The sequence below is a fragment of the Pyrus communis genome, chromosome 12, assembly GCF_041283825.1.
Source record: "Pyrus communis isolate YQ-2024b chromosome 12, ASM4128382v1, whole genome shotgun sequence".
NCBI lineage: Eukaryota > Viridiplantae > Streptophyta > Magnoliopsida > Rosales > Rosaceae > Pyrus > Pyrus communis.
Window position 1 is genome coordinate 24,161,599 of NC_142576.1, and position 17,961 is coordinate 24,179,559.

Consider the following 17,961-nt stretch of genomic DNA (forward strand, 5'->3'; position numbering starts at 1 on the left):
TATACTATTCTGGATCAAAAGAAACGAGATCCGATTGCGTACCTGAGAGAAGAGAGTTTTCTGAATCTGCAGATTCCGGAGAGAGCGAGAGAGATGGCACGTAGTAGCTAGGCGAGTCCTAATACCATTTCTAGTCTGTAATTGAATTGAATGCTGATGTGTATGGTGTGTGTTGGTTTTGATGAGAGAAAATTTCTGCGTTGAGAGTTCAAGAGACTCTGATTATTATTCAGATAGTACAACTCTTCCAATTTGTGTGGAAGATTTAGCTACAAATAGGGGTGGTGGCAGTTCGATTTGGTATGGTGTTGTGTGAAATCAAAACCAAAATCGCAAGTTTTTGCGGTTTGGTTCAGTACGGTTTTGAAGTTAAAATCGAATGAAATCAAACCATTGGTTCGGTTTGGTTTGGTTTCATTGTTTGAAAAAATTGTTATGGTTACCTAATTGTATCTTATTTTATCTAATTCAATAAAAAAGTTTTGGTGTTTGAAAAAACTATTATGGTTACCTAATGCATTATGACATAACGAAAAATAAATTGTTCATCCAATTCAATAAAAAAGTTTTCGTGTTTCAACTTTGCATCATTCAAGTTTCAAATCTTTGCATTTTCCTTTCCTTTTGCACACTTACTAGCCTAAGATTAAGGAGGTATTTGAATTTGTGAACGGGCTTGAGAAGCCGATAGTTGAGAAGATCTTGCACGTTATAAATTTAAAACCAATGGATGGGAAACCATTGATCCTTATGAACTAGAACTTTTTAATTGGCTTGGAGGGGGTGGATTTAATTCATGTAGGTGTGTGTATACTTGGGTGGAAACCTATCTAGTATCTACCCATTATTCGCATGTTATAAGTAAATTTAACTAAAACAAGTTATAAATCATAATTCTTACCGTATTATAGCACTCTGAACTCTAAAGGCTAGGAGTTGGAATGAAGGGAAGGTAGGAGAGAGAGAGAGAGAGAGAGAGAGAGAGAGAGAGAGAGAGAAACTTAGATGAATAAAGTTGAGCAGTACATACTAGAAAGAAAAGATAGAGATATGTGGAAATATTATGATGTGGTTGAGTCCATGCTAAATGTATGGACTCAATGAAATAACCAATTAAAATTTAACATTTAATAAAGTTACGCGGTTTTCAAAAGCTAAAACCAAAACCAAACTATCTTCTACGTTTGCGGTTCGGTTTCAAAACTGTAAAATCAAACCATTTGATGCGGTTCGATTTGGTTCATATTTCAATTCCAAGTGCCCATCCCTAGCTACAAGTTGTTTAGTTGACCAATGATTTGCTGGCTTATATCATCTGTACTCATTCAATTTCTGGGATTTTTATATTGTGGGTTTGTATGATTGTTAGCAATTGGCTCGTTGACCAATATTTTGCATCACAAAACAAAAACACGTTAGTTGCTAAAACCAATGGCAAACAATGTGCAATCTCACCAATCAAAAGTGCCAAAAGGGTCCTTTGTAACAAGAGATTTTTCAGTATGATAGATATACGAAATGGCATATCATGTGTTATTATCAAAATAGTAGACTTTATGTGTTAAAAAGTTAATAACTTGAAAAATAAAAGTTCCCACCACTTATATAAAAACATGTGGTGTACCATCTGTGTTCCCGTCACAATGAAAAATTTCTCCTTTATAACAAGAGATTTTTCAGTTTGACCGGCACATGAGGTGGTACACCACATGAAATCAAACCATTGGTTCGGTTTGGTTTGGTTTCATTGTTTGAAAAAATTGTTATGGTTACCTAATTGTATCTTATTTTATCTAATTCAATAAAAAAGTTTTGGTGTTTGAAAAAACTATTATGGTTACCTAATGCATTATGACATAACGAAAAATAAATTGTTCATCCAATTCAATAAAAAAGTTTTCGTGTTTCAACTTTGCATCATTCAAGTTTCAAATCTTTGCATTTTCCTTTCCTTTTGCACACTTACTAGCCTAAGATTAAGAAGGTATTTGAACTTGTGAACGGGCTTGAGAAGCCGATAATTGAGAAGATCTTGCACGTTATAAATTTAAAACCAATGGATGGGAAACCATTGATCCTTATGAACTAGAACCTTTTAATTAGCTTGGAGGGGGCGGATTCAATTCATGTAGGTGTGTGTATACTTGGGTGGAAACCTATCTAGTATCTACCCATTATTCGCATGTTATAAGTAAATTTAACTAAAACAATTTATAAATCATAATTCTTACCGTATTATAGCACTCTGAACTCTAAAGGTGAGGAGTTGGAATGAAGGGAAGGTAGGAGAGAGAGAGAGAGAGAGAGAGAGAGAGAGAGAGAGAGAGAGAGAGAGAGAGAGAGAGAGAGAGTGTAAATTGAGAAAGAGAGTTAGAAACTTAGATGAATAAAGTTGAGCAGTACATACTGGAAAGAAAAGATAAAAGATAGAGATATGTGGAAATATTATGATGTGGTTGAGTCCATGCTAAATGTATGGACTCAATGAAATAACCAATTAAAATTTAACATTTAATAAAGTTATGCGGTTTTCAAAAGCTAAAACCGAAAACAAACTATTTCCTACGTTTGCGGTTCGGTTTCAAAACTGTAAAATCAAACCATTCGATACGGTTCGATTTGATTCATGTTTCGATTCCAAGTGCCCACCCCTAGCTACAAGTTCTTTAGTTGACCAATGATTTGCTGGCTTATATCATCTGTACTCATTCAATTTCTGGGATTTTTATATTGTGGGTTTGTATGATTGTTAGCAATTAGCTCGTTGACCAATATTTTGCATCACAAAACAAAAGCACGCTAGTTGCTAAAACCAATGGCAAACAATGTGCAATCTCACCAATCAAAAGTGCCAAAAGGGTCCTTTATAACGAGAGATTTTTCAATGTGATCGACATACGAAATGGTATATCACGTGTTATTATAAAAATAGTGGGCTTTATGTGTTAAAAAGTTAATAACTTGAAAAATAAAAGTTCCCACCACTTATATAAAAACATGTGGTGTACCATCTGTCACAACCCGTCCCGGAATTTTAATTCCGAGGACGTGAAGTTATGAAAATGCCCTTAAACGGGACTAAGGGGCGTAAAATATGTTGTAACTTGATGATTTGGGGATTGGGTAGGATCCCACCTCCCTCAAATCTCTCCCTCATTCCCGTACCTTGTCTCTCTCTCTCTCCTCCCTCACAAATCTCTCATTCTCTGAGAGTTCTCTCTCTCTCCTTCGAACTCACACAGACCACCCACAAACCACCCCAAAACTATACCAACGAAGGATCTAAGACCACCATCGTACTCCTGAAGACCACACGAACACGATGGTACCAATTTCAGGTGAGTTTCACTTCGGAAAACATGGATTTCAATTTCACTGTGCGTGTGCACTGTTCATGCACACGTAAAACTTGATGTTTTCTGGGATTTTGAAGCTTGTAGGAAGCTTGGTGAGGTCCTAAGGAAGCTCGGAGTGCTTCGTTTGAAGGATTTGGACGTCGGGATCACGAACTGTAAGTTTGGCCGAATTTTCGTATTTTTGGAAAAGTTTGATTCCGTTGTTTTTAGGCCCTAAAACTAGTCCAACGTGGTAGATTATGATTAGGGCTTCATTTTGGTATAAATTACGTGAAAAATGGACATAGGAACACGGAGAATGACAAGTTCAAAGTTTGGCCGGAGCTGTCGGGGCTTTTTCCGGCGAAACCACGGCGAGTTAGGGGTCGAGACAGGTATGGATATGTTCGTCTCGTCAATACCTTCATTTTGATATATAGTACGTTGAAAATGGTTAAGAAATGAAGAAGTTATGACACTTTGAAATTTACCCAGAAATTCCGGCAAAACACCATCTCCGGCGAAACCAGTCCGGCGACGCGAGGAAGAAGACGCGCGCGTGGGCAGCGCGTGAACAGTGCGCGTGGGGGCGCGTGAGAGCTCCAAATTGAGTTCTGAAAATTGTCACGCGTTCGTGACGTCGTGTAGATCACCGTGGTATATTCATACACCCAAATTGAGCAACGTATGAGAAAGTTATGGACGAATGTTTGGTGTATGTGCGTTAAATAACGTCAATTTGGTTACTTTTTGTATAGGTGAAAATTGTACAGAGGAAGAATGTAACCAAGCTAGGGGAGGTTCAGGGACCTATGAGACGTCGATGTGATCAGTGAGTGGGCAGTTATTTTTCAGTATATATATATACGTATGCTTGACGTATTTCCCAGAAAACGTATTTTAAAAGAAATACGAATTATATATCCTGTCATATATGCATCATATTTTAATATGTGCATTACCATAATTATGCATACTGTTGCATGGTGCTGAGGAGGCACAGGTAAGTGCCAGGTAAGCGGTATTCATGTGGTTATGCATTCCTGTTTATTATGCAATGGTAGTTTGAGAGGTTTAGAGAGCTCATAATCTGCACCCCCGGTGTTAGTGCTCCCGTCCAGGGCCAGGGCACAGCCTTCACGTGTATGTTCACCAGCACCGCATGCTCGTCTTGGATCCAAGTTAGGTGCAAGCCTGTCGTACAGACCACATTAGGTGGTTCCGACTTGTAGGTGACCCGCGATTTATCGCACAGCTTCACGTGATCGTAGCACTAGAGCATATATATATTACACCCAGCCTGTCGTACAGACCACGTTAGGTGGTTCCGACTTGTGTGCAGATTCAGATATTGAGTTGAGATTGGAGCTCTATCTGCAGCCGTACAGGTCACGTTAGGTGACTCCCGGCTGTCAGATTATATGTTATTGATGTGAATTACGCTTGAGCACTTACATTTGATTATGAGTTTCCATTGTGGCATATTCTCGAGCATGAATGACATATTTATGAGCATGAATGATATATCTTTGAGCATGACTGGCATATCTATACATACGTATATATGTTATTTTCTGGGAAACTATACTTGTTTTACAGCGAGGGGTTAGTATATTTAAAGAGAAAAGAAAGTTCTGAATAAGTTTGTTTTGCTGACCCACTCAACTTTGTTTTGCGCCCCTCCAGGTTCAAGAATTGCAAAGGTGTGGTGACTACGAGGAATTTCAACGGTGTTCTGACAGAATGGACCAAATTAGGACTCACCTTTGGGTGTTTTATCTTAGAAATTGTATCTTTAAAGCTTCCGTACTGTGTAAATGGTTACGTCACTCTCACGTGACGGCCAGCATGCCCTCCTTCGGGACGGGGTGTGTCAGTTGGTATCAGAGCCTAAGTTTCAATCTTGGACATCTTGAGAAGTTCTAGTGAATTCTGTCAGAACTACACCGCCTCGTAGCAAACCACGTAGTTAGAGGAACTTAGTCTCCCTGATTTAGCTGTTAGGGGAAACTGTTATTTTGGTGATTCAGTATATTATCTAAAAGGGACATTTTAAGATGGGTTATGAGTTGAATTTGAATCACCTTATGAAATGATGAACCTGAGGGAGCAAAGTGATGGATTAACCAATTGGAAAAGATGTTTTAGATTATGCAAGTCAAAGGAATCTTCCTTTTGACAGAAGGGTTGAGACGATTACCTGGTTTGAGTTATGAACTTGTATCCTGGTGTAAACAGGAGTATAATTCGTTGTCACCAAAGGAAACAACCGATTGAGAATTGTTTAAGGACTGGTTTAAAGAAAAGAATTATTCCTTCGGCATCTTATGATGGTAGAAAGCAAGAATTTGTAAATGTGAGACAAGGAAAGCTGACGATCAATGAGTATTATAGAAAGTTCTCAGACTTGCCTCGTCCCATTCGAATATTGCTGCTATTTTGATTGAAGTGTTATATTGTTTTAGGCTGGGTGGCATAAGGCAGTGGTATTTTGGGTGACCATTATCCATTGTAATTCTTACCAGGAATATACAAGATGTTGTTGAGCCTTGAGGACTCTGAGAACATGTTCAGCGAGAGTAAAGAAGAATGATAAAAGAATGGGAATCAAAAGAGGACGATAAAGTTAATGATTCGTCATATCAAGAATATAGAAAGATTCGGAACTTCAAAAGAAGTGAAGCTAATTCTAGTTCTTTTGGCAAAGGTTTTAATGCCATTGATCAGAGGTGAAGTGATAGATGTATTGGTAATCTCAGATCTCAGAGACAAGGTGATTTTGGTAAAGAAAATGTACCTTTGTGCTGTAGGTACAATAATGGACACCTTTGAGAATGTAGGCAAGAAAGCATTGGACGCTTTACAAGTGGATAGATGGGACATAGAACTGCAAATTATGTCCAAAGCCAACAGAGGCCCTAGCAGTCTTCTTTGCCACAACTGGCGCCGATCCAGCAAGTTCCTGGATCTATTAATTATGGTCAGTTAGGCCGTGGTGTACATGAAAGAAGTATTTACACTAATAGAGGTTGTGGGAGACAACAACAAGCCCAGGGATGTGTTAACTACACATCACTGCAAGATACTCAGAATTATTTGGATTTGATTAGGGGTACGATAATTATTCTTAATGACTTAGCTAGAGTCTATTTGTTGTTAATGTAGAAATTTTACGTTATTATTGTTATTGCCTTGAAAGTAGTAAATAAACGCGGTTGAGACGTGTGTATGTATTTCCTAATGAGTGGCAAAATAGTAATATTACACCCTTGAGAGTTGTTACTTACTTATCGAGACAACGATGATTTATCAGTATTGCGGGCTGCAGACCGTAATATTAATAACTTATTCGTGGATTCGTTAAGCAAGTAAACCGGTAGGTTGTCCTACGTTAGTATCGTACTTATTTAGAGTGCTCAGTAATAGTAGAGTATATATTGTTGCCAGCTATTTTTGTTTCATTAGATTGTGGATTTCGATGTTATTCTAAAGCATATTATGTTATATACAGTGATGAGTTGCAGACCACGCGAGGTGGTACTGAATGTGTGCAAGATATATTACGTATATGAGTATATACTTTATTTCCGGAAAACCAATTATTTTCCATCGGTCTGGATGACTAGAGATTACTTTTGTAAGTATGCAAAGTGGAGTGAGGCAGGCCGTTATTTATGCTGTGAGAGCAAAGAGATTATTATCAAAAGGCTGCCAAGGATACTTATCTCATGAAGTGCTAAGTGATGTCACTTCTAGTAGTGTGGAAGAAGTGGGAGTAGTCAAACATTTACCTGACGTTTTCCCTGAGAATTTACCTGGATTGCCGCCAGTTAAAGATGTAAAGTTCACTATTGATTTATCTCCAGGTACAAACCTTATATTATAGAATGTTGCCTTTTGAACTAAGAGAATTGGAAATTGGTTGATAAAGGTTTTATTCAACCTAGTACATTACTTTGGGGGAACCCCAGTTTATTGGTGAGAAAGAAAATGGACGTTAAGGCTGTGTTTTGATTATAAGCAGTTGAATCGAGTAACAATTGAAAACCGTTATTCGTAACCTCACATTGATGGTTGTTTGATCAGCTTCTAGGTGGTTGTACATTTTCTAAGATGGACTTGAGGTCTGGATATTATTAGTTGAAGATTATCAGTGAGGATGCCCTTATGATAACTTTCAGGACTCGTTAAGGTCATTTCAAATTTTGGTGATGCCATTCGGAATGACGAATGCATCTACTACTTTATGAATTTGATGAATGAAGTATTCCAATGATATCTAGACCGATTTGTTGTTGTTGCTATTGAAAAGATTGATAAGACTAGAGCAAAGTATGCTAAACATCTTAAATTGATATTGCAAAGATCGAGGGAACGTCGATTGTATGCTAAGTTTAGCAAATGTCAAGGTTGGATGAATCAAGTAGCATTTTTGAGATATGTTATATCTGCTTCAGGTATTCAAGTGAATTCTTAAAAGGTAGCAGAAATTGAGAATTTAGAACAACCACGAATCGTGATTGGGATTCGGAGTTATCTTAGCTTAACAAGCTATCATGGACGGGTCGTGAAAGATTTTTCAGTCATTGCTTTGTCATTGACGAGATTGTTGAGAAAAGAGGTTAAGTTTGAGTGGGATGATAATTATGAGTAAAGGTTTCAACAGTTGAAGTATTCCTCACTTATGCACGTATTTTAGTATTCCCAGAAGATAGTGGTAATCATAAATTTTAGTCATGTTTCTTGAATGGTATGGGATGCATGTTGATGCAAATGTTAGGGTGATTACATACGTTTCACGACGAAAGGAACCTCATGAAATGAATTACCCTACTGGTGATTTGGAAGTTATGATTACCATTCTTGCTGTGAAGTTATAAAGACATTATATTTGGTAAGAATGCAAGATTTTTACGAATCCAAAAAGTCTCCAATATCCATTACTTGGAAGGATTTTGATATAAGGCAGCGAAAGTGGATTGAATTGTTTAATGAACATGATTGTACGACCAGGGTGATCGTAAAATTGTTCTAGCTGATGCACTTGGTGAAAAGACTGTGGTAAGAGTTGATGTCTGGCACGCTTGCCAAGATTGTCTTCTTGTGGATTGGAAATCAACTGAAGTAAAGTTGAGAATGGAAGATTGAGAAGAAGTTGTAATTGCTAATTTTCAAGTTAAGTCTTCTTAGTAAGGTCGTACTCAAGACTCAAATGGTTAACGAAGAAAATTAAGAATTAACCAAGGCAAAGAAAGAAGGGAAAAAGAAAGATTGCTGAGTTCGAGAATAGGATGGTTATGATTGAACTTGAAGTGATAGTTGATCAATGTACCAAGTTAGTACATTTACTCCAGTGTTGAGTAACAACCACAGTGCAACAGTACTTATATGTTTTATGGAGAAGAGATTTGGGTTACGGAACTGCTGAGTTTCTTAAGTATGTTGGTTGCACAGTGTCCAAAGTAACTCCATAAGGACCATGAAATGTGTCGAGTTTTGCTGATTTGTGGAAGAAATGCTTCTGGATAGAGAAGATTCGATCACGAAAGAGTTTTGGTAGGCTCTGAAACTATGGATGAGTCTTCTCAAAGTATTCAGGTGATTAAGTTTAACCTGAGAATAGCCAGGAATGGCAAAAGAGATTAATAGTTGAACATGTCACTAATCGAGTGTTTAACGTAGATGATCTTATAATTTTGAAGTTTTCACTTTAGAAAAGTATGATTCGGCTGGGAAAGGAAAGCAAATTAAGTCCTAAGTACATCGGACTTTATGTGATCATCGAAGAGTAAGTGAAGTTGCTTGAATTACTTCCAGAGTTATTGTAAGAGCATGATGTGTTTCATGATTCAACATTCTTAGAAATTTCATCACGAAAAGAAATAGTGAGATTTAGAAAGGAGACAAAATAAGTCTTAAACACATCAGACCGTTTTTGACCACTAAAGGAATCGATGAAGTTGCATACAAGTGGTGATGTCTTCAGAATTGGCTAAGGTGCATAATGTATTATATTTCGATGCGTAGTCACTAGGTGGCAGATTCGTCACATGAAGTTCCGGTGCAACTGTTGAGAATTAATCCGGATTAAACTGGTTGAGGAACCAAGGACGACTTTGGATTGGAAAAAGAATGTATTGAGAGAGATTTATCCGAAGCTATTGTATGAGTTTAGATGATTAAGTTGGTTGTTGGAATTTCGGGGACGAAATTCTATAAGGAGGGAAGGTTGTCACAACCCGTCCCGGAATTTTAATTCCGAGGACGTGAAGTTATGAAAATGCCCTTAAACGGGACTAAGGGGCGTAAAATATGTTGTAACTTGATGATTTGGGGATTGGGTAGGATCCCACCTCCCTCAAATCTCTCCCTCATTCCCGTACCTTGTCTCTCTCTCTCTCCTCCCTCACAAATCTCTCATTCTCTGAGAGTTCTCTCTCTCTCCTTCGAACTCACACAGACCACCCACAAACCACCCCAAAACTATACCAACGAAGGATCTAAGACCACCATCGTACTCCTGAAGACCACACGAACACGATGGTACCAATTTCAGGTGAGTTTCACTTCGGAAAACATGGATTTCAATTTCACTGTGCGTGTGCACTGTTCATGCACACGTAAAACTTGATGTTTTCTGGGATTTTGAAGCTTGTAGGAAGCTTGGTGAGGTCCTAAGGAAGCTCGGAGTGCTTCGTTTGAAGGATTTGGACGTCGGGATCACGAACTGTAAGTTTGGCCGAATTTTCGTATTTTTGGAAAAGTTTGATTCCGTTGTTTTTAGGCCCTAAAACTAGTCCAACGTGGTAGATTATGATTAGGGCTTCATTTTGGTATAAATTACGTAAAAAATGGACATAGGAACACGGAGAATGACAAGTTCAAAGTTTGGCCGGAGCTGTCGGGGCTTTTTCCGGCGAAACCACGGCGAGTTAGGGGTCGAGACATGTATGGATATGTTCGTCTCGTCAATACCTTCATTTTGATATATAGTACGTTGAAAATGGTTAAGAAATGAAGAAGTTATGACACTTTGAAATTTACCCAGAAATTCCGGCAAAACACCATCTCCGGCGAAACCAGTCCGGCGACGCGAGGAAGAAGACGCGCGCGTGGGCAGCGCGTGAACAGTGCGCGTGGGGGCGCGTGAGAGCTCCAAATTGAGTTCTGAAAATTGTCACGCGTTCGTGACGTCGTGTAGATCACCGTGGTATATTCATACACCCAAATTGAGCAACGTATGAGAAAGTTATGGACGAATGTTTGGTGTATGTGCGTTAAATAACGTCAATTTGGTTACTTTTTGTATAGGTGAAAATTGTACAGAGGAAGAATGTAACCAAGCTAGGGGAGGTTCAGGGACCTATGAGACGTCGATGTGATCAGTGAGTGGGCAGTTATTTTTCAGTATATATATATACGTATGCTTGACGTATTTCCCAGAAAACGTATTTTAAAAGAAATACGAATTATATATCCTGTCATATATGCATCATATTTTAATATGTGCATTACCATAATTATGCATACTGTTGCATGGTGCTGAGGAGGCACAGGTAAGTGCCAGGTAAGCGGTATTCATGTGGTTATGCATTCCTGTTTATTATGCAATGGTAGTTTGAGAGGTTTAGAGAGCTCATAATCTGCACCCCCGGTGTTAGTGCTCCCGTCCAGGGCCAGGGCACAGCCTTCACGTGTATGTTCACCAGCACCGCATGCTCGTCTTGGATCCAAGTTAGGTGCAAGCCTGTCGTACAGACCACATTAGGTGGTTCCGACTTGTAGGTGACCCGCGATTTATCGCACAGCTTCACGTGATCGTAGCACTAGAGCATATATATATTACACCCAGCCTGTCGTACAGACCACGTTAGGTGGTTCCGACTTGTGTGCAGATTCAGATATTGAGTTGAGATTGGAGCTCTATCTGCAGCCGTACAGGTCACGTTAGGTGACTCCCGGCTGTCAGATTATATGTTATTGATGTGAATTACGCTTGAGCACTTACATTTGATTATGAGTTTCCATTGTGGCATATTCTCGAGCATGAATGACATATTTATGAGCATGAATGATATATCTTTGAGCATGACTGGCATATCTATACATACGTATATATGTTATTTTCTGGGAAACTATACTTGTTTTACAGCGAGGGGTTAGTATATTTAAAGAGAAAAGAAAGTTCTGAATAAGTTTGTTTTGCTGACCCACTCAACTTTGTTTTGCGCCCCTCCAGGTTCAAGAATTGCAAAGGTGTGGTGACTACGAGGAATTTCAACGGTGTTCTGACAGAATGGACCAAATTAGGACTCACCTTTGGGTGTTTTATCTTAGAAATTGTATCTTTAAAGCTTCCGTACTGTGTAAATGGTTACGTCACTCTCACGTGACGGCCAGCATGCCCTCCTTCGGGACGGGGTGTGTCACCATCTGTGTTCCCGTCACAATGAAAATTTTCTCTTTTATAACAAGAGATTTTTCAGTTTGACTGGCACATGAGGTGGTACACCACATGTCACTATACAAATTGTGAGATATGTGTGTTAAAAAGTTAATAACTAAAAAAATAAATTTTTTTCATCACTTACATAAAAACACATGGTGTACTACCTGTATTCCCATCAGAATAAAAATTTTCTCCTTTATAACAAGAAATTTTTCATTGTGATGGGAACACGGATTGTACACCACGGGTTTTTATCGAAGTGGTGGAAAAATTAATTTTTTAAATTATTAACTTTTTAACATACATATCCTACAATTTGTATGATGACACGTGATGTCACCCTATATTTCGGTCACATTGAAAAATCTTTACTTTATAACATCCCCAAGACCTCGATTTTCACCTTACTTTATAGCAACGCAGCCATAATTTTTGCAGGCAGTACACAACTATATATTTCTTCTACACCCTAAACAAAAATAATTGTAATAAATAAATAATTTTAATTATGACGTTTCAATGGTGAAATATTATCATATCGTAATATAAAAAGAACATCTATTTATAGGTATGAACCGAAGTATTGTGCCTCTTTTAAGTTTATATGACATAGTTTACAATAGTCTCATGTTGTGGAGCAAAAACATAGCACACAAACAGACGAGTCCTAATACCAGTGTTCAAACTTTAAACCCTTCTACAACTACAAAAAGAAAATTAAAATTTCTCATTAACCTTCACATATACATTAAAAAAGATATTCATCTTTTCTTGATGAGGAATCCAGGAGGTCCATTCACTAGATGACCTTTGCCAAGCCGGCCCCGTCTTGTTTGACAGATTACAGCCTTCAGACCAACCCAAAATGTTCATGTGCATAGGAATATTATTAGGCAGAGTTATCATGTTGTTCTTGTTATTGTTTGTATGATGACATATTACATGATACATATTAACTTATCATGTATTTTTTTACCAAATTTGGGAAATATGCATAATTAAAGAGGCACTATAGAATACTATATCGGATTTTATATTGCCTGAAGAAGTTCAAGTTTTAATTGGAAATTTTGCAAGAACTTTATATATAATGTGTATTTTCCAATGAAATTCTTCTTTTGTTTCGCAAAATTGTGAGTTTGTACCACCAATTTCTTGGAATTATGAGGTTTGGCTTTATTTATTTGGACCGACAAAAAATGACTAAAAGAATGCAAATTGCAATATCACCCCTAAACATTCACATATTTTATGATCACCCAGAGGTCGACTGCGACTATATAAAGCACTGATTTCTTCTAGTCCTTCCATATCTTCATTAAATTTAAGTGGTGCATGATCTCCAACTCCCTCTTAATTACATCTCTTTCAGCAAATCAAAGCTTCTTTCTTTCATAGTCTACCATGAAATCACCTCCAACCGTCTTCCTCCTCCCTACTCTCTTTCTCTTTTACCTCCTCACAGGTCTGCATACATGAGTTAATACTACGTGACTAAAGAAAATGGTTTACGCTCACTTTTTTTCTTCTTATGCACATTCTGTTTATTTATGGCAATTGACTATCATTCGGTTTATTCTGTCGAAAGACTAGAAATAAACGAGGTTGTGCATAAGTAGAATTGGGTGAAAGAATTTGTTCCCAATTTTGATTACCTGTCTTTGTTTGTTTTGTTATAGGACTACAGAATTTGTTCCCAATTTTGATTACCTGTCTTTGTTTGTTTTGTTATAGGACTACAAGGAGTGCTAGTTTCAGCTGCTCACCACCACCATCACCACCACCAGCACCACCACCACCACCACACACATCGCCACCTATTTAATTGGCGGCCGACAAAGCTGTTTGTTTTTGGAGACTCGTATGCTGACACAGGAAACAACAGAAAATCAGTGGCTAGTTCTTGGAAACAACCCTATGGAATCACATTCCCGGGAAAACCCTGTGGCCGTTTCTCCGATGGCCGCGTCCTCACCGATTTCCTTGGTACCAACCCTCCTCTCTTATTCTCTCTAATCATGTGCAATTCTCTGCTTTTTGGTGCAAAGAGTGAAAGTAACATGCTGTTCTTTTTCTTTGCTCAGTTCTTTGTTTAGAACCTATGCTTTAGTGCTCTCTTTAGTGATGTATTATTGCTGTAAAATAGTACAGCGGTGGTGGGTTCCTCTTACCATAATACCCTCTTTGGATGGTTTTCTTTTGATCTGAATATTGTTGCATTGTTGGGTAAGCATTTTATTTTTATTGTTTGCTTTTAATCCACATGTCAGGCCACCATCATGTAACTTCTTACCTTATCACATGAGCTAGCTCAACCTTTTGGAGTCTTGGACATTTGTCATCTGCATTATTGACTCTTAATCATGATTTGCTGTGTTAAATATCTACCTTTTTTGCTTGAACCTTCCTTATCCTACTCTGTCCCCATTGTCCCTTAAAGTTGTAAAACCAATCAAACTTACTTTATGTTCCTTCCAACAGTTACAATTTTGTTCATTTTCTCAGTTTGATCAATCTGATATGTACTACATTTGTGTTGTGAAGCAATAACTCTGTCCTTTAGCATAAAGATAATTAAAATGTTGCGTGTGTCCAGTAATTAAAAAATTCCATTAACTTTGGCGCCATGTCCAGTAATTCCAGTAATTAAAAAATTCCATCAACTTTGGCGCCATGCAATCTTTTTACTAGAATAGTCTACTACGTAGTCGACCATGTAACATATCTGGTGTTGTGACAACTTCGTATATAAGTTTGAGTAATGTTAGAAAGACTACATTTTAAAACCATATTAGCATATTACCTCTTGTGGCAAATATTGCATGCAACCAATTAATATTCAATTATATAAATTCATTATTTAACGTGGCATGTATACGTCACTTTCAACATTAGATAATATATATATATATATATATATATATATATATATCAACTATAATACAAAAATATGGTCTCCCTAACATTTTCCTATAGAGTAATATTATTCATACCATGTTTTTATACCACATTTCTATACTATCTTAGGTGGCATCTGATGTGGACAGTAGCTACATGATTTGAACAATTTGCAAAGCCTAAGGAAAGGAAGGAGAAAAACTCCTCGTATACCACAATCATCATTTAATTAACTAGTTTTTCTTAATTATTAGTTTATTAAATAATGAACTAAATTTAAAAATCTGATTAATTCAAATAATATGGTAGTCCACATCAAATGTCATCTAAGGTAGTATGAAAATGTGGTACAAAAACATGATATGAATAGTATTACTCTTTTCCTATATGTTTTTCTCCTTTCCTATAAGTTCTTCTCCATCTAGTTACCCAAGTCCAATTGAATGTAGTAACCAGCTTTGAGTCAAAATCAATTACTGAATATGTTAAAAGCTATAATTTAGAGAAAGCCTTTGAATATGTTTTATGCACTTGGTTAACCAATTCAAGTGAATAAACTGGTGAGTTTATATTTCAAATTATAATATTAATATTCAATTTACATGTTATAATATGCGTAGATTTGTTGTACAATGATGCGGTATTCTATTACCACACTATACATAAGTTCTCGAATATTTGATTACAATTTCTCTCTATCATTTTCTAACACACATGATATTGCAGCTAGGTTTATAGGAGTGAAGTCACCAATACCATACAGATTTAGAAAAGTCGGGGTAAATCATTTGAAGTACGGAGTTAATTTCGCATATGGAGGCACAGGTGTTTTTAAAACCTCGGTTTTGGATCCCAACATGACAACCCAGATCGACTTCTTTCAGAAGCTCATAGAAAACAGCTCCATCTTCACTCCCAAAGAACTTCACTCCTCCGTCGCCCTCGTCACCGGTCCCGGCAACGACTACGCGACTTATGTCGCGACAAATGGCTCTGTTCAGGTTAGCACATATAACATTTTTTATCAAACAAAATTATCAAGAATCAATATTTCGTTTAAAAAATAATAGGGTATTTGTCCTATATAGTGACAGCAGTATTGCAAAAATTACTCCCGAATAATTGTTGACGTAGTAATAAAGTCCCCAATTAGATATTAGTTCACTTAATGTGAGTTTGATTGAAGAAGGGTGGCAAATTAACTTTTAAAAATAGGTCAAATTATTTTGTTACATGACATTGTAATTGTATTTTAGATTTTAGTTGGAAGTAAAAGAATTGGTGGACTTGATGAAAAAAAAAAAAAGAGTTACACAAGTGCATTTGCAAAGAACCTTTATAATTATATTATTATTCTACATATTGTACATGTAAATTTTCGCTTTGGCTTATAAATATTTTCACTTTGGGTATGGTGTTGAGTATGAGTGGGTTAGAGATCCGGAGATCCAACGTTTGAAATTTTATTTGTAAATATATATATAAATAAAGGGATGGTGAATATTTTTTTACTACAAATGATGTTCTACATTAATTTATACTAAGGGAGGGAAGAGAATTTGTACTCAAAACACAAGAAGTCGAACAATAATGTCCTAACTACCAAGACAATCAACATCTTCTAAACGATTAAATTTTTTTATTGGAGAAAAGAAAAGATCATGGAAGCTGGTACGTAAGCATTTCAAAGAATGGATTAGGTAGATGATCTTCAGAAAATACTGGCTTACGTAACTTTATTCCCTAGCTCAAATTAGACAAATAAAGGGGGTAAGGTGATGACACCAATTTTCAGTTTAAGTTATTTTTTCTTTGTTCTTTATCTTTTGTTTTGCCCTTTCACATCAAGCATCTTTTTCCTATCTCATTTCCAATATTTCTTTTATTTAAAACCAAAAGGAAAAACTAAAGAAATATTATAGGCATGTTATGAATTTTTTTGGCCAATTCAACGTTATTTTACAAATATTTTTTCGTACATAAACTCAACCTACATTTTATATGTATTGAACTCCTCTTTCTTTTCAATTATCTGTGTATATTGTAGGGTTGGCAACCCTTCATCACATCAATCGTGAATCAACTAACTGTGAACATGAAACGTATTTATGCCTTGGGAGTGGGCAAAGTAGTTGTGACAGCTCTTCAACCTTTGGGATGTCTCCCTTCGAGGTCGGCATCATTTTCATTCCAACAATGCAATGGAACTGAGAACGCGCTAGTCGGTTTCCACAATCTTTTGTTGCGGCAAGCTGTGGCCAAGTTGAACAACGAAACCAAGAATTCTTTTATCATTGTTGATCTTTATGCCTCGTTCATGTCTGTGTTCAAGAACAAAGGAGATCTAGGTGAGTACTATATAAGTAGTATATAATGTATATGTCTAATGACATTGGAATTTATTGAACCGTTAGCCTATCTTAATCTGAGTATTCAAGCACATAAATATCAAATGAATTGCTAATACGTGAAATCATCTTGTTCTCTTGAGCAGGAAGCATAAAGTTTGAGAACCCATTGAGGCCATGCTGCATTGGTATAAACAGTGGGTTTTTTTGTGGGAGTGTGGATGAAAGTGGTGCAAAGAAGTATACCATTTGTAAAAACCCGGAATCTGCCTTCTTTTGGGACACTGCTCACCCTACCCAACAGGGTTGGCGTGCTGTGTATTCAGCTTTGCAAGCCACACTTGAACAACTCTATTAACTTTGTGTCAAGCTAGATCCAGTTTGTTTTACATGCACTTAATTTCTTCACACGTGTCTTTTGCAAGTTATCATTTGTAATGTTGAAACAAGTAGTTCCTCTCCAAAGTCTTTTTGATTACTATAAGCCCACAAAGATGACGAGATCACCAGAAAGTGTGAGAAGAGATCACCAGTGTCACACGTCAGCACTCGCTAGGCACTGACAGATGCGGGTCTAGTACCGGCAGTTTATTAGCCACTTACAATAGAGTCTAATGCCACTTTTCGAAATAATCGACGATTGTTTGATTTAGTGTCAAGTACAAATACTTAGTGAGACAAATCTCAATGTCAAGATGTACATTAATTTGAGAAGCGGTAACCTGGCAAGTCAACATAGTTCGAAAACAATAAAGCATGAGCCGCTGGCGGAGAAGAATCATGCCAAATTAAAGTTGGAGAAGACAAGTCCATGTTAGGAAAATTATCCGCAATAAAATTTCTCTTCCGATATTATGAGATAAGTAGAAAGTCATTTTCTTATTGAGATAAGAATTGATTTTTGTTGTAGATCAGTTTTATATTTAATCAC

The 17,961-nt window shown here is 37.1% G+C and overlaps 1 protein-coding gene and 2 long non-coding RNA genes across 3 annotated transcripts; all 3 read left to right on the plus strand.

Moving 5' to 3' along the window:
• The first annotated feature begins 3,122 nt into the window (after positions 1-3,122).
• LOC148692555 (uncharacterized) lies at positions 3,123-5,547 on the plus strand. The gene is made up of 6 exons (XR_015954484.1): positions 3,123-3,338; positions 3,434-3,511; positions 3,644-3,730; positions 3,831-3,992; positions 4,094-4,167; positions 5,022-5,547. It is a non-coding gene; the product is annotated as an uncharacterized LOC148692555 (long non-coding RNA).
• Positions 5,548-10,358: 4,811 nt separating this feature from the next.
• LOC148692556 (uncharacterized) lies at positions 10,359-11,759 on the plus strand. The gene is made up of 3 exons (XR_015953821.1): positions 10,359-10,545; positions 10,647-10,720; positions 11,575-11,759. It is a non-coding gene; the product is annotated as an uncharacterized LOC148692556 (long non-coding RNA).
• Positions 11,760-13,089: 1,330 nt separating this feature from the next.
• Positions 13,090-17,495, plus strand: LOC137745460 (GDSL esterase/lipase At5g03610). Its single transcript, XM_068485423.2, has 5 exons — positions 13,090-13,249; positions 13,519-13,770; positions 15,409-15,683; positions 16,730-17,030; positions 17,177-17,495. The coding sequence occupies exons 1-5, from the start codon at positions 13,189-13,191 to the stop codon at positions 17,386-17,388; spliced, it is 1,101 nt and encodes a 366-aa protein (XP_068341524.2). The 5' UTR covers positions 13,090-13,188; the 3' UTR covers positions 17,389-17,495.
• The last annotated feature ends 466 nt before the right edge of the window (positions 17,496-17,961 follow it).

Excerpts from the sequence above, each read along its gene's own strand:
- LOC137745460 (XM_068485423.2), top strand. The coding sequence starts at position 13,189 with ATGAAATCACCTCCAACCGTCTTCCTCCTCCCTACTCTCTTTCTCTTT. Across the intron at positions 15,684-16,729 it reads CGACAAATGGCTCTGTTCAG|GGTTGGCAACCCTTCATCAC; the intron begins GTTAGCACATAT and ends TGTATATTGTAG. Across the intron at positions 17,031-17,176 it reads CAAGAACAAAGGAGATCTAG|GAAGCATAAAGTTTGAGAAC; the intron begins GTGAGTACTATA and ends TCTCTTGAGCAG.